Below are 23903 nucleotides of genomic sequence, written 5' to 3' on the forward strand. Positions count from 1 at the left end.
TTTCTGATATGCTTAGGGGTACTAATAAAATCTATTCTTGAAAAGGGAAACAATGGTTGTTGTTTCCTGCTAATTTATGAATAGAGAATATAATTCTGTTTAATTTGGGTTATGATTTTTTTTTTTGGGGGGGGGGTGTGGTGTAAGGCTGTGCTTTACTTGGAATTGATTTATCTGCTTTCTTACTTTTTCTTCAGGTTTGGAGCTGAAGTCATGGACGTTGTTGCATCTTGGACCAAAAATTTGTGTATAGACATTGCTCAAGGCCGCGTACAAAATCTTGTTAATGATGTTGGGTCTGAATCAGCTGAACAGGCCGCCAAAGATTTGTCTGGCTGGAGTATACTCGATGTTGGAACTGGGAATGGTTTGCTTCTTCAAGAACTTGCAAAGCAAGGGTACTGTCCTAAACATTTGCTGATGATTCTATACTATTTTAAGTGAATGTGGTTAGTCCGGAATAATGCTTTCTGCAAGTAGTAAATTTTTCAGTTCATTTGATCATGTCCATCCTCCTTCCAGTGAATTTCAGAAGTATTTGTATGTGTGTGTGTGTGTGTGTGTGTGTGTATATATATATATATGCACGTAGGTGTAAGCCTACCTGATCTAGCCAGATTATGGAATGCTTGTGCAGACCAGGCTTGTGGTTATGGGTGGGTTTGGGTTGATCAATTAAACCAAGTTGATTATCCGTCTTGTTTTCAGGCCTAGTTGATCTGTCTCTTTGTTTTTCCAACTAATAATCCATACCATGTGTGAATATTCTTAAACCTTCACCTTACCGAAGCATTTCTCAGACAGGTAAGTCCTTACTGTTATGTCAACTTTATCTCATGGGTAAAATCATCCTTATTCTCTGATATTGACATGTCAAGATTGTCAAAAACTTAATTAGCTTAATCCAGTAGATTTAAAACTAACGAAACACCAAACTACTGAAGAACAGATACTGGGTCCACATCCAATTCCATCCTTCCGAACCAAATCAACCAATATCCTCTGTATTCATTTTTTAGTGGAAACCACAGATAGCGTTGGAATGGAATATGTTTTATGGTTTTTATGGTGAAGAATGGTCTTCTTTTATGGTTTTGATGGGTAACATTCGATTTTTTTCATGGTGAATAGATTTCTTCTTCTATTAGTCAAGTTTTATTAATGTTTACCTTGTTACTGGACTGAAGGATAGAACTAGGAGATGTTGATGCAGCAGTGCTCCGATGGATCGACCCAAACCCACTCCAAAACCCGGACCAAGACCCAGATCCAATTTGGGTTCCAAGTTACTGATTTAGGTTCAGGGTTAATAGAATATTGTAGGATTTTATTTTATTTTGAGGATATTTGTTATCTTTTATTTTAGTTTATTTTGGGGTAGCCATTAGGAAGGTAGAAATTTTCAATTTAGTTTTATTGTGTTTCTATTTTACTAGACTTAGTTTAGGAAGTAATTAGGATTTTCTATTTGAGACTTTATTTTGATTTAATATAAGTAAGTGATGTAACCAAGGAATTAACCAGTTGATGAATGAAAAAAAATTAAGTTGTGAAAAGCCCTTGCGTGGCTGTCTTCTTCCCCCCCTCCCTCTTCTTCTTCTCTAGCCGACCCCTCCCTGCCTTCTTCTTTTCTGGACCGCTGTCTCTCCTTAAAACTTCTTTTCTCTTCCTCTTCCTATTTCTCTTTCATGCTCTATTCCTGAGTGACCTAACAGCGTTCCAGATCTGATATTCACCCTACCATAAGGTGGCCATTTGGATCCAAATCTGAACCTGCAACTACCACTGGTTCCTGTTTTGGCAGCACTCTATTGGTCTTAAGATTCTTAGAAGACGCTTGGAACCTCATGGTTCAAGCCAAGATTCTGGTCGGAAGTTATTCTCATATGGGCGATCAGAAACCCCAAGGTTTCAGTTCCTGTGTTCGACTCTATTGAGAACTCTAACTTTGATTCATGGCTGATCCTGCTACTACTGCCTCTGTCGCATCCCTATATATATTCTGAAAATTCAGCTTGCCGGTTGGTGCTCTTGTGGTTTAGAAATAGTGTAATTGAGGGTTGAAGAACTTCTTCCAAAAAAACCTGGATCGATTGGGGCTTAACAAAAGGGAATCCTTTTAGCCTTCAACCTCCACTGGTTTCTTCATACTTGGCTGTTGGAGGTTGACGACAACCTAATCGATGGGTTTATTTCAAGTTCTTCATTCTGCCTTTCCCATTATACCCCTGTGAAACCCCTTTAAGCCGTTTTTCCGTTTTGTCCTTTAACTTCTTTGGTTCCAAATCCAGCCTTGACAATAATTTAAATTCCCACTTGGTTCCTCTCCCCTAATCGACCCATTGAAACACTAGAGATTTCTGGTTAATTACAATAGTGCCATTCCACCCTAATCCTTGCTATTTCAATTGAATTACAAGTTTGCCATTACTTGAGTATTTATCCCTTGGATAGGACATTTATTTACTAAATTGCCACTACTCCTAGTCTTTGATCTCTAAATATTTAAGCGGGTCAGCATCCAACCAGGTTGGTCTCCTTGGGGCCCACCGGCCCCCCCATTAGTAGGGCTATGTCCCTTTTCTATAATTTGGGGGTTTGGTTTAGGGATATTTTCAGTATTATTAGACCCGTATATGATACAAATTCATACTTGCACACACGTGGCATGCATGGGGATGTCAGAAGTGTTCTGTGTTAGATTGATTTGGAATAGCATGAGTAAGTTGCCACACAGAGAGATGAGTACAGAGAGGGAATACATTTATGTGGTTTAGGAATACCTCTTCATGGGTAGTTCTTTGTTAGTATTCTGAAAGCAGTTATGAAACAAATTTTAATATGCCCTGCATCCAGGTTCTCTGATCTGACTGGAACTGATTATAGTGAGGGCGCAATTGGCCTTGCTCAAAGCCTTGCTGATCGGGGTGGATTCACAAATATAAAATTTTTGGTATGTTTTGACTTTAAGATTACATCCTCTCCTGTATTATTTTCTGTTTGTTGTTTTGGCACTCCCTGCAAAAGCTACATGCAATGGTTGCAAGGTCTGGACCAACTTTTGATGTCATTTCTTTTGCAGCTCTAGTGTGCCACAAGTCTTTTGTGTCCAAAATCTTGGATTGCAGGTCTTTTGATTTTAAATTTATGTCTTTGTAGAGTTAAAAAGGATTTATCTGTCATCAACTTGTATAGAAACCAGTCTGGTATACCAAAATGTTCAACTGTTTCTAAAACCAAACTAGATTTATCTCGTTCAATTTACACAATATGATATGAAAGTGTCTATATTACGTAGCTAGATATTTTCTCTAAATTGATTTGACAGAAACCCACACCTTTGATCTTTTCGAGCGGTAGATGAAACTAAAATGGTTGGACTTCGTTGATAGTTAGGAATGTCCAACCTAAAAAGTCCGGTTATCAAGGTTAAAACATCATGGGAAGAAACATTTGAACATTTTGGAAGGATGCCATTCAAAGTTCCTGGGTCGCACCAAGTTGGGTTTTTTGTGTTATGCTATAGGAAGGATGCTTTATTCGTCTGTGATTTGTGTTATAAAGTACTTGGTTTTTATTATTATTTTTTAGTACATGTTTGATTCTTTTGGATATTCATATTAGCTGCCATTCAAAGTTCTTGGGTCACACCAAGTTGGGTTTTTTGTGTTATGCTACAGGAAGGATGCTTTATCCGTCAGTGATTTGTGTTATAAAGTACTGGGTTTTTATTATTTTTTTTGGTACATGTTTGATTCTTTTGGATATTCACATGTCTGCCTTGCTGTTTTTTAATGCTTTAGCCTACTTCAGACTTTTGATAGTCCTGTTCTTTACTTGATGCTTTTGCCATAGGTTGATGATGTCCTTGAGACAAAATTGGAGAGGCAGTTCCAACTTGTTATGGATAAGGGGACTTTAGATGCTATTGGATTGCATCCTGATGGCCCTATCAAAAGGTAACTGCAGTTTCTAGGGTTTACCTCCTTGGTGTTGCCACATACTTTCCTTGACATAGTAGCTGATTGTTGTTCCCTGCTACAAACACTGATTCCTTTTTCATTTGATTTACCATTCACTGGAGTTATTCTGTAGCCCTTTAGACTCGGTACAAATTGGCGACCAAATTGGGTTTGATTTTGTTAGTAGTGACTGGGTCTTCTACTTGAATTCCATGGCATTGGTTTGTTTAGAACTTGTTATTTATCAGAAAGAGAAAATGGCGTTGGTTTGTATGCTTTCAGCACCCTTTATCCTTTCTCTTACTGAGTATGGTTTAATGCTTTTATCAGAAGCAATTGATGCTTGCCTAGTGCAACTAAAAAAGGCTAATCCTATGAATAAATGATTGCCTGGATTTGATCTTGTTTTGTTGGGTTACTTTTCAGGTTGATGTATTGGGATTCAGTCTCAAGGTTGGTTGCATCTGGAGGAATATTGGTTAGTATGTTCACTTCTTCTGATGCTCATTATTGAACTATGATATTGGGATGGCGATTCCGGAACTGACCCCTGCCAATTCAAATTGAGACTGGTGGGTCAAGGTTCTGTTTGTGTTTTCCCAGCTATAATCTCCCATGCTCAACCCAGCATCTTATTTTAAGTATATTTAATCTCCAATGCAAGGTTTTTAATTTTCCAGACAACGTATAAATGGGATGGCTACTGTACTTGTAACCCCTGTGGTGATCCACTGCTCATATGTATCTTTTCGGTACCCTTGGATTCAGTGAAATAGAGAGAAGTATATTGTAATTGGCTTTCTTCGAGAACCAGTGCAAGGAGATTGCTCTCTGGATAATAATCAGTTTCTCTCCCCTTCTTTACATTTGAACCTATTTAAATACATATTGCAGAGAGACATTGGACTTCAACCAACCACCCATAAATGGCCCTAAGACATGTGGACTCTCCCCCCACTAAAACATAACAAGTGACCACTTAAGAATACGTGGAGTTTACTACTCTCCACAGCTAACTTTGCAATATGGGGAATTTCTCACAGAAAGATATCACTTCCCTAGTTGGATTCTCATTAATGTAGCATTCTTGATTCTTGTGTTGCTGTTTGTTTAGATTAATTCTCCGTACCCTTGACAATAGGGAGATGCCAAATTATTTGCTTTTTCTTTGTTTTACTAATCACTTCGACCATTAGGTGATTACATCCTGTAACAGTACAAAAGATGAGTTGATGCAAGAGGTGGACAACTTCAACCAGAGAAGGCTAGCAGCCTCCCAGGACCCTGAGACCCCCAAGGACCAAGAAGTGTGCAGGGATCTTACTTTCCAATATGTCAGCCATGTTCGGTCATATCCAACATTCGCGTTTGGAGGATCAGAGGGGTCACGTGTTGCTACTGTTGCATTTCTCCGAAGTTGAAAAAACTTCCTTCTGTGGAGGAGCAGGCTGCTAGCTCTAACCAAAGTATGCTGTCAAGGTAAATTGGCTTCGGGTGTTTTCTGTTTGCAAGAGGCGCTGTTGTTGGTTGACGCAAGGTAAAAGTTATTACGATGCTCGAAACTGTATCTGCAATGACCAAAAAATATGGAGATTACTGACCTATAGAATAGTTAATAGTCGTTTCTTTTGAGCTTCTAGTTTCTTAGAAAATACTGTATCACCTTGGATAAGTAGGAGGGAAAATTTCGGCTGTATCTAATGTTATGGAATTGTTCTCTTTATGCGAAGTCCAAGTAGTGTATTGTAGCTGACAATGTATGTCATCCTTCCTGCTGAGTTTCATGTCTCTTGTTGCATGTTTAGGCAGTTTTGAAGTTTTGACTTCAAGAGAGAATGGTTAAAGTTGTGTGGCTATACAGAGGTGGGTTAATGTGATAGAGGACTTTGTACTCATTCCATTGGTAAAATGAATGGATTATAGAGGAAGTTTGTTAGAATTAGTCATTTAGAACTGAAAATAAACTTACTAGATGATTGGCTGATATAAGTGAAATTCATGTCTCAGAATCTTATCTAGCACAAACTTAAGTTTGCATTTTTAAAATGGATTGAAGGTCTAGAATGCATTTTGAAGCGAGAAAATAGAAAAGAATTGAGTTTCAAAATACATTATAGGCTCAAAAATTTTCCAGATATACATTACCAAACACAGCCTTAATAATCTCATTTCATTTTATCTAACTAGGACAAGTAACTAGAACAAGGACAGGTGATAGCAACTATCCAATCGTTGATTTCCAAGGGCATTTATGTATCTTCATAAGGTGTATGCGAGTTTGCAACAGTAACAGCTAGGGGCTCAACTGGTTTACTTTTATTTATTTAATTAATTTTCCAGGAGGTGGGGATGGGTGCATGATGGTTTGGGATGAATGTAGGTGGTTGGGAGAGCATGTGCTTTCCCATGGCGTAACATGTACTCCTCCAAGTCCTAGTTCCAAGCTTATTTTATTTTTAAATTATTTTGCCATTAGCTACCTGTCGCCTAAATTAGTGACATTTTAACTTGTCACCATAGCAAAATTCTTTCCCTTTCCTCTTAGTAATATATTTTATGGGAGAGGCATTGCTAATAGGCTACGTGGCAGTGAGGAGAGCAACCAAGGGCATCCAACAGGGTTGGGATTTTTCATTTCAGGGCGGCAGGGAGAGGTGTGGGGGAGTCATTTTAATTTCAGACTTAATGTCGGAATGTATCATAATGATGTCCCATGGCCAGCTACCTAAACAATTGTGGCCCATCATCCTTCTAATGTATCTTTTGTAAAGCTGCCATCATATGTAAAAGCATAAGAACCAGATATAGAAGCAGCTCATGGCATTCAGATATAGACATTCTATGTGGTATGGATCATAACTGAACAAGATTTAGATCCATTATCCACTTACTAATATTTCCCATAATTTTCACAGGGTTAGGCTAACATTTGACCATCATATAATGGTCCCTAACGTTCCATAAAAATAAGACATTTTTTTTTCTTTGACAAAAAAGCATAGTTCATTATGTTATCAAAAAGGTTAGGTAGGGATATAGCTTGGCGGTATTCAACTCTCATACCTAATCACCATAATGCCCATATTCTCTAATCACCTTTTTTTTTTTTGCTGAATTAGAGGCTAATTCCAAACCCTTCCAACAAGCAACTCCGAAACTTTATTTACAAAAGTAAAGGCAGCAATGTTTGGTGTGGTATCAGACCATATCTGTCTAAGATCAGACCAAAAAAAAAAAAAAAAAAAAAAAGGCTCATGTATTCATGTATCAGCCAACATCACCAATTAATATCGATATTAGTGTTTAACATGGCTGATATGATACTGATACTTATAACCTTGCTTGCTTTACCTATCTTGATTCGATCGAAATCGGATTGATTTGACCAATTACATCCCTACCCAAAGAATCTAATCGTAGAACCACCAAGTACCATGAAGAATTGAGTCCTGATCCTCTATGACGGCTGTAGAGGATAGTGAGGGTCCCAGCCATCGGATGGACCCCATCATGCACCCAACGCATGTTGGGGCCCATCCAATGGCTGGGACCCTCACTGCCCTCTACAGCCGCCGTAGAGGATTTTTCCAAGGACTTCCTTCTATACTCTATTGGTGGATGAAAACTTTCGCCTAAAAAATTAAAAAGATCGTCTTTGGAGCACCTATGTTAGCTAAGATAGTTGTTGCAACAAATTTAGATGTCACAACAATTTTTACATTTAGAAAAAAATATTAATTCGCATTGCTAATTGGACTAAACCGATCGATTAACACCCTCCCCTAAGAGTCTAATCATTGAATCACCAAGTACCTTGAAAGAACTTCTTTCTCTACTCTACTGGTAGATGAAACTTTCGTCCAAATAAAAAGATGACATTTTTTTTCATCGGCGGTATATGACCCCTATCAACCCCCACCACTTTCGACCTTATTGTACACTGTCGATAGGCCAAGGTGAATGGATTAAACTCGATCTTTTTTATTTTTTTTTAAAGCACCTATGTTTGCTAAAATGGTTGTTGCAACAGATCTAGTTGTCACAACCTATAGTTACTCTTAGAAAAATATTAGTTTTTTCTGGTAAGGGGAAAAAATTAGGTTTAATTGTAAATAAATTTTAGGAAGGAATCAGTTTTGACACGCATCGCTAATCGTTGTTACAGAGAGTATCTGAAATAAACAGATCCCCTGGCAATTACGACTCCCTGAAAACCTGTCGAAGGGTTTTAAATTAAGAAACTACAGAACATATCGGTTTCTCGTCTCCTTCGAACGTTGATCTATTTCCCGGCAAATGGCGTTTTCCTAAAACCCTAATCTAATGTTCAATCTGAGAGACGATTGTAGTTCTTTCTCTGTATTATAATCGTTTCTCAAATTTTTTCTTTTCTATGTCTTCGATTCTTCTTCTTCTCTTCCTTCTGCTTCTCCTGAGCTTCCAGGTGTCATCCGTTTCCGTTGGATCGCGTGCGATCCTTCGGACACTTACAGGTCCTGATATTCCAGATGCGGCTGCTGATTTGAACAGCACCATTTTTGATGATGTTCTTAGGAACTCTCCGGCTTCCTTCTCCATCGTCGAATTCTTTGCTCATTGGTATGTATTGCACGGATCAGAAACTTTTTTTTTTGTTGGGTTTTATTTTTGTGATTCAGCTGCTATCTTTTTGATACAGGGATGGATAAATGGTTCCTGATTTGTTGCGAGATTTAAAAATTTGGATTGTTTATAGATTTAACTTTAAGTTGCTCTAAGAATGGTTGTAGTATCTTCCTTATCCTCCAAACTCATTTTTTTTTTTTTAGTGCTGGAAGAGATGCAAGTATTGGGGGTTCTATTCATGAAATTCGAGTGTTGGGAATGTTATTCATCTTTTTCTTTGAGCTTCTTTTTGTATATTCACCTGTTTGTGATGTTCGCAGTTTTCACAATTTTGATTTTAATCGAGAGGATATACTAGTTTGGTTATTCTAGAGTTGATAACTTTTTCCTTGTTTATGACCTCCAGGAAGGTAGTGTACCTTAACTAGCATAAAAAATCAATCCAAGGAGAGTGAAATATGATTTTTTTTTGTTGGGGGGGGGGGGGGATGGTTGGGAGTTACTCAACTTTCCTGCAAATTTCAGTTTCTGAAGGTCTCTGTCTCATTTGAGCTTTCTCAGGGCACTAGGCGGGTCACTTTCTCTCCCAACAATTTCTGTCTAGGACTTGGGTCATAAACATTCATGATGAGTTGATGTTGTTGAAGAAGGATAGTTTAGAGGATTTCAGTAAGTTAGGGTGAACATCAGGAGTAAGGTTTTAGAGAGATCGAACCTCGTTAGACTGTAGGCTGAGTATAGGAGAGGGAAAATCATGGGTTCAGTTTCATTATGGTTCTGATAAAGTCTTCTCTAGAAATTTGAAATGTCTCATTTGTGTCACTGTTTGTATGTTTTTGAAGTTCTAATCCTATACAAATATTGCTTTTGTAGGTGTCCCGCCTGCAGAAATTACAAGGTATAGGTGCTACATTTTGGGTGTACCATACACCGTTTTATACTTTTATTTAACTCTGTTTATTGATTTTATTTTTTTCAACTTGAGCAACAATTATGCAGCCTCAGTATGAAAAGGTTGCAAGGCTTTTCAATGGACCTCACGCAGCTCATCCTGGAGTTATATTCATGGCGAGGGTAGACTGTGCATCGAAGGTATCATGACCATTGTTTCTTCAAGGTTTTTGTAACCATATAGCTTTAAAACCACTTGTTCCTGAAACAAATAAATTCATCTTTCAGCTTGTTCATAGTTTCTTATCTTCCTTCTTTTTTTCTAATAGTACCGTACTGTTTTTAATTAAAAGCATAGTTTGGTGATTAGTCCCTCTCTTTTTGAATGTGTGGCAGCACAGATAAATACAAAGCTCTGTGATAGATTTTCAGTTGGCCATTATCCTATGCTTCTTTGGGGTCATCCATCTAAATTTGCATCTGGTGGTTGGGAACCTAAACAAGACAAAAGCGAAATACGTCTCATTGATGATGGACGGACAGCTGATCGCCTTCTTAATTGGATTAATAAGCAATTGGGAAGGTGTGTATACCTAAGTATGCTATTTTTATTGTTAGTCGGGCGCTATACTGGAAGTGACATGTAACTGCTGCAACTGAAGTAACTTATTTGTTGATGTCTGAATTGTTTTTGTTTTGGTAAAGAATAGCTGTCTTAAATGGTCTATGTGGAAAAAAAATTTTAATTGGGCATGATTAAAACTTATATTGAAGGTTTTTGCTTCATCAGGAACAAATATCTGAAAATTTTGTTTTTTCTTTCTTGAGTTTTGTTCTATTTGATTGGTCAGGCATCCTTAAAAGCATTTTCTGTTGGGGGAGCTACTTAACTTGATGAAGAGACTGTTCTGTAGCAGTTTAAACCTTGTAGTTTTAGCAGTTCCATCAAAATTAACACGATATATTCTCTGCTGATATTAGCATCAGAAGTCCAGGAAACTAGTATTTTGACCATGCATCTAATTTCATCTTGTTTTTGGTATTTGAAATGTAGGCAATTATTTTGTGCTTGAACATGAGTGATCAATTCTGGTATTTTTATTTTGTTCTCTTGTGTGCTATAATTCCATGTGGAAGCGATGTAGGATGTCCAGAACTGTCGACTAGGGCTCAAAGGGCTAGGCTTTGTCTTCAGTCTTTCGGGTTTTTTATTGGCTCTATTCTGTATCACTCTTTTCCAAAGTCCTGGCGTTTGATAACATGATAGGAATCTGCAACTTTGAGTATCTCCCTTGTTCTTGCAGATAGGCACCATGATACTTTCCCTACATCCATCAAGTTTTTCAGTTGTTTGTTGTTCCCCCAAGATTCTGTAACAACTTTTGCTACTGTTTTAAACTAGCGATGTCATTCCACTTTGCGTTTATTCTTTTCCTGAGTTTTCTTTTATTTAATTATAAAATGCTGTTAGATTTTCATCTTTTTAGTTCCATTGTCTATCAAATTTCCCTTTCCTTTCTCTTCCATGTCTTATGATGCCATCTAAAATTTTCCTTTTGGGATAATCTTACAATCCTTACATGTTGAAACTCTTTATCCTTCTAGTGGTGAAAATGTTTATTTGGCATTAGACTCCTGTTTGGTCCATTTCTAAATGACTCCAAATGTTCTCTTTTTCTGAATTACATGTTGATATAAGATCATTAGGCATTGCAATGTCGATAGTATAAATTCATATTTACTGTGAATTCTCATGTCCTTACTGTGTCTGTTCAAGTCCCCTCTATTAATGTCTTCTCTTATTGATGCATTTCCAGAATTAATGCATCTATTTTTCCTGGAATTGTCTCTTGGTGTTTTCACCATAAGTCTGATTTCCTAGCAGGTCGTGTACTGGGATGGAAATATTTCCTATTAATCAAAACAATGAAAGAAAAAGAAATTTATTGATAGCTGTGGGGTTTGAAGGGGTGTCCTTGTTACATACCCTAGACTATTGCTGTTACTTTTTTCATGTGTTATCTGCTGTTTATGGGAAGAAGTATATCTGTGATAAGTTATCTGTTATTTTAAAATTGTGTATATTTTATATGTTGCTTTGTGGTTATCTTTCATTATAAATTTATGTTGCATGTGTTAGCTTCAAGTTGTTATTTCAATTGATACAATTTTGATACTTCTTTATCTCTACAGTTCATACAACTTTTTCTTTTTTTGCTGTATACAGTTCATACAACTTGGATGATGAAAAATATGAGAATGAGCATCTTGCACAGAATTCGTCAGACCCTGAACAGGTTTTCCAAATAGAATGATTTCCTACTTTGGTTCATTTGTGTGACTACTGAAAGTTGTATGTTTTGTTTCAATTATATTATTTTTAACTTTTGTAATCCATGACTCTTGAAAGATTGTCCGTGCTATATATGATGTTGAAGAGGCAACTTCAAATGCCTTCGAGATTATATTTGATCACAAGGTACAACTCATTTACTCGATAGCTGTTCTGTATTGGAAAAAAGCTCATGACTTTTAAGGGACATAATAGCTTTTTAACAATTCTGCAGATGATCAAGTCAGAGACTCGAGGCTCACTTATTAGGTTCCTTCAACTCTTGGTGGCACATCACCCTTCCAGGAGGTTGAATGCAAAATTCTCCTTATGTATCTTTTTCTCATATATCTGTTTCCACACTAGTTTATACCTTTTTTCATTTGGGTATTAGGTGTCGGAAGGGAAGTGCAGAAATACTTGTAAACTTTGATGATTTGTGGCCTTCAGATCTGTGGTCTGTCACTAAGCAAGAAGCTGTCATTTCTCATGAAAAGGATGCTTTTAAGAGTTTCAGGATTTGTGGGACAGATGTTCCTCGTGGTTATTGGGTGCGTGATCATAGACTGCTACTCCCCTTTGAATTCACTTTTCTGTATATGCTCTGCATCATCCACTTTCTCCATTTCTCATTATAAACAACTTTAGGAGAATCATTTCTTATTCATGCAGGTGCAGTGTTCACTGATCCCTTATGATTATATCATATTTGTAACCATTAATCTGCTTGCTTGCTTAACTATGTGCTATATGTTATCTATCTTATGAAAAGGTGCAATCAACTAAAGAAACATTTAAACTAGTAAGACAGCAATATAGCTTGGTCTGTTTATTGGGATTACTCTACAAAGGATGATGCTTTGTTATCTAATTATGCATCTGCTCTCTACAGTTGATTCTTCAATATTTATGTTTTATATTACGCATAGTTGTCAAGGCACCTAGGTGACACAAGGCGTTGGAGGGCCATTTAAGTGCTTTGGCGATATGGCTCCTTAGTCTTTTTCTTTTTCTCTTTAATGTATCCATTATATCTAGCACAGCCCATTAAAGCTACACATTCATCAATTTTTCAGCAATTATGAATAATTTAATAGCTCATAAATCTACACGTTCATGAATAAAACAGCCCATCAAAGCAACTACATTACAATGCATATGATTAAAACAAATTCTAGAGAATGGGTATTGAACTCCATATATGATCTCCCAGAATCACGCCTGGATGTGTAGGTGTTGCCTAGATGCCGCCTTGGAAACTATGATATTATGAGTGTTTCTGGTTTAATACTGTTTATTTGTGACTAATTTTGAATCTTCAATGAATTAAAACTTTTGTTAGAAAATAGTAAATTGAGGGTGTCCCACTAGAGGAGCCATATGCATAACAAGAGGCCAGTACAGCCCATGAAAAGAACTAGGATACATGGACAAGATGAAAATAAAAAAGAGGCTAAAATGAAGAGTCCCCAAACAGTCCCCATGCGTAACGGCCTGTTGCCTTGTCAAACCATCTGTGCCATTTCATCAGCAGACCAAAGTACTCTTGGGACATGATCTCCCTCTTGGACACCATAGCTTTTATTTTTCTAATGAGATAAAAGATCACCATTGTTCACTGCCCATCCTTTGCAATCATCCAGTGACATTGGTTGCAATCTCCCTTTGATAATTTTAATTCTGTTTAATCCTCCATCCCGCACATGTCTCATCCTGTCACTCCGTAAGCCAATAACTAGATCTTTGCTCTAGTAGAATCTACTTCATTGGGACAAGTAAGTTCCAGTTTACAGAATCAGGCCAATTTCTAATGGATCCTCATCCCTTGATGGCCTGTATTACCTAATGTGCATTTATCAATGTCTAGGTTCACCCTTAGTCAAGGATTTAGGGCTCGGACTCAGGGATCTGATTGGCCTCTACAGATTCCGATATGATCCTGAGTAAATTTGGCCTTAGACTTGGTGAATCAGTAAGTCAGATGGATTGGTCCCAGCTGATACTGTGTTAGATTGGCCAAAGGGCCAATCTGATGTCGATCCCTAAATTTATGCTCTTATTGAATAGAACCATCTAAGGGGGGACTTTTCTCATGAAATCCGCAGTTTTCCTTTTCTGGAGCATAATTACTTGGAATCTGTGCTCAAAGAAACCATGACTTGCGCTCCCCAAAGAGTTTTTTTTTAATCTCTCTCTCTCTCTCTCTCTCTCTCTCTCTCTCTCTCTCTCTCTCTCTCTCTCTCTTTCTCTCTCTCTCTCTCTCTCTCTTTATACACAGTTACACACATACATTGGTTTACACTCCCTCTTTATTCTAAATGCACTCTCTTGATTCTCAAAATACCACCTCACTTTCTCACTTCTCTTTTGAATGTGTACCCCTCCTCTCCCTGGATTCACAGGGTCCAAAACTAGAATCAGTGCCATAAAATTTTGTTCGTGGGATTGGAGTCATTAGAACCCCACCTTCATGGTGATGCACAAAAATTGAGTGAGCCAAGAAATGGTTGTTTGGGACTCCAAAGATGCTCCAAACATCAGGAGCTTCTCTTTTTTGGCTTTTCATATTTTGAACCTCACTCCATGCTTCTGCTCGGCTCTGTATTCTGATCACTGAACGTTCACCACTCCTGCCTCACAGGGCAACAAATGGACCTCCATTTGGGCAGCCAACTGTTAATTGAGTAATGATCTTTCCATTCTACAATAATCCATTGAACAGAAATTCCCTAAATAGGTAACAACTGATGCTCATTGATGATAAAGAACCATGATAAGCATTGCCCAAACTACATAGGGTTCGCACATGAATCCTTTTTCCCCATTTGGCTTTTTGAATCCTATATCAGATTATCTTCAGTATTTTAGTTTTCAGAAGTAGCAATTTTTTTTGTGGCCCTTTTTCCTGTACGGCCCAAATAGAAAGACATTTGTGGGTGGCTCAAATCTCTGCTGCGTGGCAGCTCAATGCGGTCCACATTTTTTTGGACAGGTAGATCCCAAGACTCAGTTAACTATATATATATATATATGTTGGCAAGAGTTAATCAAATATTCAGATCAAGTTGTATTTAAATACACTAGAAATAGGGTTTTATTTGGTGAATCACTTAAAAAATAGTTTTTGGTTGAACCACCGGTACGTTTCTCCCTGTTTAAATATTGGTTGAATTGCACATTTGTCAGGAAAGGAGATGAGACATGGGACTGGAACACATCCTACAAACAAGAAAATGATCCCCCTAATAGTGGCCACAACCAAATACAATAGAATAACGTGACTTGCATACGTAGGTTTGAAGAAGCATAGCATTGTTGAGCACTCCTCTTTTCTGGATGAGGTATTCAGCAGGGAAGCAAGGTGCTGGTGACCTCTAATGAAATCTTCCAATCACCAGGGACCACAGTCTTGCATCTTTCAGTTTCCTCTTTAAATGGCGAATGCTTAATTTTTTTCTCCATCTTGAGTCAAATTTCTATTGAGCTTTCTTATCATCATTGCTTTTCTGTCGCCTTTCTATTTTTATTTGTTTTCAGTTAGACCGACCTCTGATTGTTCCAGATGCATTCTGGGTGTATTGTTGCAGATATTTTGTCGGGGCAGCAAGCCAGACACCAGGGGCTATAGGTAATGGTGCAATGGTTGCTTTGTTCATTATCTTATATAAACATTTAGACTTTATTTAATATTTAGTGTTTATTCACTTTTCACACCTATCTCAACAAAAAGATGTGTAGGTATATGGCTGTTCGGCAGTGGATCTTCGTTTTCAAATCATATGTTTTGTCAGTGTCTGTGGGCCCTAATCTTTGTCATCAGATCCTGTAATTATGTCTTGGTTGCTATAGGCAGGATGAGTTCATCTAATAGCTGTCACATTGTCTAGGTGATCCTAGGCGTTGGTGGAGGGAAAAAATCAAGGCGACAACTTGACAACTATTGTTTTATGTTACCAATAAAGCATCTGATGATTTCCCATGTGTTTTCCCTCCTGATCATTTCTTCTTCACCCACTAGTCCTGAAGTTTGCTATGCTTCCTAACTATTAATTAAATGAGTGCGCTGGCTTGTAGATACCTTTCTATTCCTTAATTGTTTCCCCTAGGAACCTCTTGGTCTCCTCCATTCAACTCTCAGACTTGGAGCAATTCATGAATTTTTGAGGAACTTCCCTCTGAAGAAGTATATTGACATTATTGGCAATGTTTGTGTAGACTGCTACAGTTGGAAAGCATTATAATGGAGTATTGGAATAGATGTGTCATTACATAAGGTTGATTTAGAGTGGGGAGAGCTTCCTCCTATCCATGGTTGACCAGAAATGAAATTGAAACTTAATTGATTTTCAATTGGTGCCTTCTCTTCACCACCTTGTTCTCCATTCCATTGTTGACTCACTTAAATAGTGAAGCTTAATGGATTTTCAACTTTTTGGCTGGGTCTCAGAGGAGGTCAGAAGAGGGACTGGGTGAAGGAGGGAGAAGTTCCTCCCTCCATTCTTAGCTGGAAATAAATCGGAAACCAGATTTTCTTCATCTATTTCCTTTCTATCCTTTATGTCAATCTGCTGCTCCCTTCTGCATTAAGTAGCAGTGAATGGTGGAGCTTCTCAATTCGTTAGATCTTCTGTTTGGGTCTTAAAGAATGGTACATGTTTTTTTGTATTAAAATAACCTATTTGCCAAATTTTTCTTCTCCAAAATCCTTGAATTATATTGTGCATTTGCAAGATTCTTGCACTTTGTTGGTTTATGCTCAAAGAATTCAGCTTGAAGTTTTTAGCTTTCTCATAACCTTGTAAGGAGCAGGATTGACTAAGAATGTGATTAATGATATAGATAAATTGATTGTACTCTTTTAATTAGCCAACCCCATTTAGTTGGGAAAAGGCTGAGTTGTTGTTGATGATAGCAGTCTTCTAACATTGGCTTGCCTGAAAATCTTGGCAAATCCAGCTCTGCCCCAATTATACAAAGAGATGAAGTACATTTACGAACTTGTAAAATTACATGAAAAATTAAATTGAAGAGGCATGAGCATGTCATAGGTTTCATGCCATATTAGAACTGACTTAATAATTATGATTTATGACTTGTTAATATTGTCTGGGTAGATCAAATGAATTTTTGTAAGCATGATCCAATTCTGAACTGCACCTTTGCACATTTTGTATTGTTCAACTCTTTTACAGCCAGACAGTTAGGAGTCAACGTTCACACTCAGCCTGCCCTCTCCCCCAACACCCCCCCCAGCCAAAAAAAATAAAAAATAAAAAGGGGAAAAAAAAGAAACATTAATTCTTGTTCAGACAAACTACATATCTTTGTTCCACATGCTCAAAGATCTACAGCCATGATTATGAGATGCCTTGCCATGTTCAACTTATGTTGTTTTCGTTTCTCTGCAGCTGTGGCTTGTGGGTTCTGCTGCATTCACTCTCTGTAAGGATAGAAGATGGAGAGAGCCACTTGGCCTTTACAGCTATTTGTGACTTCATTCACAACTTTTTCATCTGCCAGGACTGCCGCCAGCATTTCTATAAGATGTGTTCAAGGTAAACGGACTGAGTGCTTGTAAGCTGTATTTCTTAACATTCTCCAAGTTCCCTATAAATATTCTTATTTTGGACTTTGTTCACTTGTAGTGTTTCTAGTCCTTTCAACAAGACATATGACCTGGCTCTGTGGTTGTGGAGTACACATAACAAGGTCAACGAAAGGCTAAAGGTAGAAGAGGCCTCTCTGGCAACTGGTGACCCAGAATTCCCAAAGATCACATGGCCTCCAAAGAAGCTTTGCCCGTCATGTTACCAATCCATGAGCAGGAGTAGCAACGGCACAATTCTAGTTGATTGGAACGAAGATGAGGTGTTTAAGTTCTTGGTTGGTTATTATGGGAAGATGCTTGAGTCATCATACAAAGACAAGGATCTTATGAGAGACGGCGGAAGCTCTGGGTCTTTAGTAGATGATGGGGTTACCTCAACAAATGCAGTTGCTGTTCCTGTTGGGGCTGCATTGGCCATTGCTATAGCCAGCTGTGCATTTGGAGCAGCTGCTTGTTACTGGCGTTCACAGCAGAAGAATCGGAAGTATTTCCACCACTTACACCCTTTAAAGAACATCTGATTATTAGAAGGGTAGTCATCATGTTTATGGGCCCTTTTCACACATTAACACACAAGAAAGAAAGAAAAAAAAAGTTAGTGAGGGCTTCAGGACTTGTATAACTTATTTTTCGATTGGGCAGTTGATATTCTTGTTTCCCTTTTTAACTTCCTGTTCTTTCCAAACATTTCAGGCCTAGGAGATTCTGGAGCTCAGATTATTCAAGATCAAAACCGGGCATTGCCATTACTCAAGTTGCATAACATGGAAAAACTTGGTGGGAATTCACATCCATTCAACCAAAGCTGCATAGAGACTTCACTGCCCCAGGTCTTTTATGCGTTCCTTTTTCCCCCTTCCTTTTGTACCAAGCTTTAATATGAAATGTACAGATTTCTTACAATCTAAATTTTGGAAGTGCCAAGATCACTATCTCTTTCATTTAATTTTTATTCATATGTTGTATCTGTTTCTTTAACCAATGTGTACCCTTTTTTTTTCCTTTTTTTTTGCTTTATCTTATTGGGAGAGTGGGGGTATTTTTGGGGTGGGGGGGGGGGGGGAAGCCTTTCTATGCTTTTGCTTATGCTAAAAGTGTTCTAAGCATAAACAGGATTATGAGATGCTGCGAGGCAACTGATACAGGACTGGTGTTTTATAGTTTGCCCTTTGAAATTACTTTTCGCAATTCACAAATTACAGAATGGTACACCATTGAACTTGTGCCAACCTTTACCAATCAAAATGGAAAGGTTCACACATGATTGTTGATACAAGTATATAAAACCCTCTAAAGCTGTTAGTTGTCATCCATTTCATCTGGAGGGATTACTTATCTTTTCATCCAGACACAGCACCTAGATATTCCTGCAGATAACTCCAAATTTTAAATGTTGTACTGCATTTGGACCAACTAAAGGTTTCCTTCAACTCATTTACTTTTATATATATATATATATATATATATATTTGAATTAAGAGATGAGCAAGTGATTTTGATAATGAGCAATTAATTTCAAGGTGCTTGGACTTATTCCTAAAGTTCAGAGTTATTCTGATGAGACCAACTAATTAACTCGCATCTCTCTTCAAGTGAGTCATGATTTTAACTCTCATATTGGCTGGATAACTAATTAATTGAGTATTAAGAAATGGGAAGGGGGGAGGGGGTGGGTGGGTTTGCCCATTGCATGAGGCTCCCACCACTACTGCGACATATCGGACGGGTAGATATGTGTACCCTGACCTCCGATTCATGGAGAAGGTGTTTCTCAATTCAAACCTGGGGTCACCAGGTTGCAGTAGAGCAGTTTTACCATTGCAACGAATAAAAGGATTCCAGTGCACAAGTTTCCTGCTACCTAGGTCTAGGTAGGGGCAAATGTGCGTAGCCTTTCTCCTGTTATTTTAAATGGTTGTTTTGTGTATATATATATATATATATATATAGAGAGAGAGAGAGAGAGAGAGAGAGAGAGAGAGAGAGAGAGAGAGAATAGCACATTGTCACCCATTTCCAAATTGTTAATTAGTAGGCAAAGAAATATTTTATCATAATATTTTGGAATTTGTGGAAAGAATATTGAATCATTTAACAATAAATTTTCTATTGTGATACTATTAACTTTTTATCCGGTCATCACTCTTTCATTACAATTTTAGTGCACAAGAAATATTGCAAACATCATCTTCCTATAATTTTTTTCCCATTTGTTCAGTATCCCCATCTATTCAAAGCCTGACTTTCAATAGCGCCTAGTCACATTTTTCTGCATTTTTTTGGGAGAAGAAAAACTTTATTAAAAACTGAAGAAAACAGAAAAGAAATTACATCATCTGATGTGGCGATTTAGTTTTTCAGTCGAGTCCTTAGAGCTAGGTTATGGGTTATAGAAATACGATCCTTATCTTGTTTTCAAATACACACATCAAAGAAACATTCAATTGTAGACCTCATAGTTGTCATGGCGCCAAGGCGAACCAAGGTGGTGGAGGGTTGTCTAAGTGTTTAGGCAAGAAGGCGTCTGTCTTAAGGCGATCAAGTGTTACTTTTTATTTTTCTTATTTTCAAACATTATTTAGTAAGCTATATATACCTTGTATCACAAAAAAATCAAGATTAAGCAACATCAATTCATTAAAAATCAACATTTAACCATATTAAATCATAAAAAAATTAACATTAAGTCATAAAAAATCAAAATTTGGAGAAATGCTCTTGTTCTATAATAAGTTTGACTGGTCAAATGACTTTATTTTTACATAAGACTTTTTGTATTAGTTATAATATAAAACCAACTTTTCAACAAGTCTAAGATTACTTACATTTGAGTTGTAATGACAAAGTTATGCTTTGGTTAAACTTATTTTTAAGTGCGCAAATGCTATTAAAATCACATGAATGAAAATAATTTTATGGAGATCAAAACAAAAGATTATTTCACCAGACTTTTGGTTTTTAGCAATGTTTTAACATGATAGAATTTATAAAATTCTCATAATTGAGAAAAACCCCAGTATTTAAAAGTTGAAAATCATCTCTATAACTAAAATCCAGTTTTTGTTCTTGGATTGGGCGTTGACTTTTTATCATTTTGGAATTTGATTTTTAAACTATTTTTATTAGATTCAAATAGGGGGTATTTACTTATTTATGAATAATATATTAAGTAAATGAAATAAAAAAATATAAAAAACATTTAAATGATATTTGACATAAATAAGTGCCAAAACACAAGGCGGCATGCAGTGCAACAAGGTGACTGTCGCCTAGGACCCAGGCAAACAACCTGGACGCCTAGTCGTCGCCTATGCGACGCCTTGACAACTATGGTAGAGCTAATCTCCAAAAGGAGAGTACATATATTCCATGGTTAATTCCCATTTTCTTCCTAAAAGCCATATAATCAGATTTTGGCATTCAATCCAAACGATTACAGTCGTTGTGCCTAAATCCCTTGGTTTTTTGCAACCTTGATATACTGTCATTGCTTTGGATTCTTGTGCTTTTCCTACAAAAAAACAAAATCCATCACAGCATCAATAAAGATCTTATTACAATCAATAACTGATCTCCAACCTACTCATAATTAGTGCCTTTAACAAAGCTCTCATCACGGATAACAACATAATTTTCATAAAGAAGTTCATGATAATCAAATGTGGCGAGATTTATCAGTAAGTAGAGAACTCATGGTGAAAATTTATCGGTTGAAGCACGACTTTTGTATATTTCTATAAAATATATGTATGGTTTTCGACAAAAAAAGATTATAAAGAAGTATCAAAATGTTATAAAGAAGATGCATGGAACCATATAGATCAAGTATATCTAAGTGACACTAGAGAAAGATCAATAACTAAAGTAAAGATATAAATAATGACCTAATTAGTCCCACAAAGAAATAGGTGTTATTCTTAGTACCTCTCTCTTCTACAATATAGTCTGTGGCATGACCATTGGTGTGTAGCACTACTGTGTCATACCAAGATGAGCCATCAAAAGCCATATTTTGGTAAGGAACTCTCCACCATCACAAAGTCGCTGGGCATGGTGCTTACCACTACAATTGCTAGCAGCATATGACAGCATCTCCACCCACACACCACTTATGATCTTCCATCTTTCTTCCTTTTCATACAATTGCAGCAATTTGGCAAGCTTATGTGCTTCAAGTAACACAGATTTGCTTTCATTTGCTTCATCATCTCTTATTAGAATTTGGGCATCCAAACTAAGGAACTTCTTAATAGAAGCTTGTGCTTGTTTTTCATCCAGTGATGAAATCTTCTCCTGTATTTGATTCTCAGGCACATCAAACAACTTTTTAATTGTGACACAAGTGTCTTGAAACATAACCTTCCCAATATTCTTACTGTTCATCATAAAAGGGAGAATGAGTAGAAGATATAACAGATAATTAGATAAAGTCTTGCTCACTTGAACTTGAGTCGCAACTTCTCTGCATTCATTTGAATCACGGTCTTCATCATAATAACAGAGATCTGTGGCAACAAGCCAGATAAAAATGCTTTGATCAAATCCAACATCAACACTCCAACCAAGTTCTTCTAGACAATTGTTCATTTTCATTACCCATCTGCCTCTGGGATTGCGGAATTCTGCACTGCTGATTTTTTCACTTAAGCTTTGAACCTTTTCTTTAAATTGCTGGTAGATGAAATCTTTACTGTCATTGGGAACACATATGTAACTTACATTCCTTCTGTTTTCTATCCACTCATGAATTGATTTCCCCCAAGAAGAGAGATGTAGGAGTCCTTTGAACATTATAATTGGCTCATCTTTGAAGCAAAAGCTCAATAGATTATATTGAGCCATGCTGTTGTTGTACCACCATCTTGTTGCTGTCTCAGAAGCTACTCCTTTCACTCCACATATGTTGGTAATGTTGATTTTAGAAACAAACAATCTACATGAGAGGATGAGTTTTAAGATTATTCTTGAAAGCCACTTGAGGTTGTGATGATTATTCATCCACACAACAGTCCATTCTGATAAAAGCATTTGAAAGACTTCGAACATCTCTTGAACAAGAGCCCAACAAACCAAATTAAAGGATATGATGTCAACTACTGAATCAGCAACCCACTTGCCGACAATAGTCACTATTAAGTAAAAGAGGAGGACAGAAATTCTAAGGATTCGTAAACCGCATGCTAGGTAAGTTCGAATCACAGGGGTTTTGGTGAAGAGTGTATCGTACATGAACCTGAGCTCCAAGTCAATTAGTTGGAAAGCAACTTCATAGGAATATCGTAAGAATAATGTTATTTGGGTATCAGTAATACAAGAGCCGGGGACAATGAGATCTACAAAGAGGCACCTGAAGCTGCAAAAGTAATGGTGGCCTTGCAACAATATCGCTTCCTCTGAATCAGAATCCAGTTGGTTTTCTGATAATGTTGTTGGCGCGGGTGCCGGTGCCGGCTCCGGCTTCGTTGCTGGTGGTGGTGCTGGTACTGGTACTGCTGGCACCACCATCCCGGAAGCATATTCATCCACATCCATGCGAATGGACGACTGGGCATCACCCACATCATCATCATTAGTGATTGATGGCCTTGGCCCTAGCTTAGGAGGAGGAAGCATGGAATCTCTAATAGTAGCCATGTTTGCCTTGTGAAGAGCCCATGTCCTCTCCCCATACTTTGAGATTCCAGCTAACAACATCAACATTGAAGGTGCCAACGAATTGGTTAACTGCCAAAGGTCTCCGAGAGATTCTTCGAAAATAGGGTAGAATGCTTTAATATAGATGTAGACAGAGACCCCAACTCGGTATAAAAGCTGAAGGGAGTGTCTAAAGCACAACTCATTGTCTACTAAAGAAATGGCCGTGATACTGTCAGGACCTCCAAGATGCAATAAAAGGAAAGAAGACCAAGTTGGGTCGACGTAGGTGTTGTTGTCGTAAGCTGTCCGATCAGATAATTTGATTAAAAAGCCAAGGCCGATGGTGGCTGCAATATCGGCAAACTGATAAGTAGACCAAAGCAGGAAGGTGAACCATTTCTTTGAACAACGCTTTCGAAAGCTTCCGAAGAGGGTGAGGATTACATGGAAAGTTAGGCTCATCAGGAGCGTCATAGAGAAGCCTAAAAGTTTTCCCATGTAGATGAAATATGTTGACAATCGAAGATAGAAAGATGAAAGATATCTGATAATTATAGTTCAAAACTTGGTTCCATTTCAAACTGTTTTTCAGGTTTTGATCTCTAATCGATGAGAGAGAGAGAGAGAGAGAGAGAGAGAGAGAGAGAGAGAGAGAGAGAGAGAGAGAGAGAGAGAGAGAGAGTGCTTTTTGTTTGGTCTCAGACGAGTTAAACTACACTCTCTCTCAATCACAAAAGCGTCTCTCTCAATTATTGAAGGCTATTCCCACATGGTATCAAATATTCCAATCCACCACCCACCACAAGACTCTTTATCCACACATCCACCACAAGACTCTTTCTCCTTGTGTGGATTCCATGTGTGGATC

The 23903-nt window shown here is 37.5% G+C and overlaps 3 protein-coding genes across 4 annotated transcripts in view; 2 read left to right on the forward strand and 1 right to left on the reverse strand.

Moving 5' to 3' along the window:
• The window catches only part of LOC122082172 (EEF1A lysine methyltransferase 2-like), an 8206-nt gene extending 2415 nt beyond the window's left edge, over positions 1–5791 (forward strand). Inside the window, exons 3-7 of the mRNA XM_042649652.1 lie at positions 198–398; positions 2857–2953; positions 3856–3959; positions 4389–4440; positions 5159–5791. Coding sequence (XP_042505586.1) covers positions 198–398; positions 2857–2953; positions 3856–3959; positions 4389–4440; positions 5159–5383 — 679 coding nt within the window. The 3' untranslated portion in view covers positions 5384–5791. The remainder of the gene's footprint in view (positions 1–197; positions 399–2856; positions 2954–3855; positions 3960–4388; positions 4441–5158) is intronic.
• A 2317-nt stretch (positions 5792–8108) lies between these two features.
• Positions 8109–18376, forward strand: LOC122082328 (sulfhydryl oxidase 2). Of its 2 annotated transcripts, none has more exons than XR_006141284.1 (12): positions 8109–8561; positions 9441–9465; positions 9567–9659; positions 9860–10041; positions 11686–11755; positions 11869–11937; positions 12026–12099; positions 12185–12341; positions 15378–15418; positions 17199–17345; positions 17436–17992; positions 18092–18376. XR_006141284.1 is itself a non-coding variant. In XM_042649819.1 (12 exons), exons 1-12 carry the CDS (start codon positions 8356–8358, stop codon positions 18159–18161), a joined length of 1581 nt encoding a protein of 526 aa, XP_042505753.1. In that variant the 5' UTR covers positions 8110–8355; the 3' UTR covers positions 18162–18376. The 2 variants fall into 2 exon arrangements, 1 of the variants encoding a protein (XP_042505753.1); XM_042649819.1 differs by having other exon boundaries at positions 8110–8561; positions 17436–17882.
• A 2279-nt stretch (positions 18377–20655) lies between these two features.
• Positions 20656–23666, reverse strand: LOC122083288. The gene is made up of 2 exons (XM_042651045.1): positions 21323–23666; positions 20656–20909 (listed from the first exon to the last, which is right to left on the reverse strand). The coding sequence occupies exon 1, from the start codon at positions 23531–23533 to the stop codon at positions 21371–21373; it is 2163 nt and encodes a 720-aa protein (XP_042506979.1). The 5' UTR covers positions 23534–23666; the 3' UTR covers positions 20656–20909; positions 21323–21370.
• Positions 23667–23903: the final 237 nt, after the last annotated feature.

Source organism: Macadamia integrifolia, chromosome 1 (assembly GCF_013358625.1).
Source record: "Macadamia integrifolia cultivar HAES 741 chromosome 1, SCU_Mint_v3, whole genome shotgun sequence".
In the NCBI taxonomy this organism is placed as follows: Eukaryota; Viridiplantae; Streptophyta; class Magnoliopsida; order Proteales; family Proteaceae; genus Macadamia; species Macadamia integrifolia.

Bases quoted from the DNA above. Each gene is read 5' to 3' on its own strand.
- LOC122082328 (XM_042649819.1), top strand. From the start codon at position 8,356: ATGTCTTCGATTCTTCTTCTTCTCTTCCTTCTGCTTCTCCTGAGCTTC. The intron at 9,466-9,566 runs GTATAGGTGCTA...ACAATTATGCAG, and splicing joins CCGCCTGCAGAAATTACAAG to CCTCAGTATGAAAAGGTTGC. The intron at 17,883-18,091 runs GTATTTCCACCA...CAAACATTTCAG, and splicing joins TCACAGCAGAAGAATCGGAA to GCCTAGGAGATTCTGGAGCT.
- LOC122083288 (XM_042651045.1), bottom strand. From the start codon at position 23,533: ATGGGAAAACTTTTAGGCTTCTCTATGACGCTCCTGATGAGCCTAACT.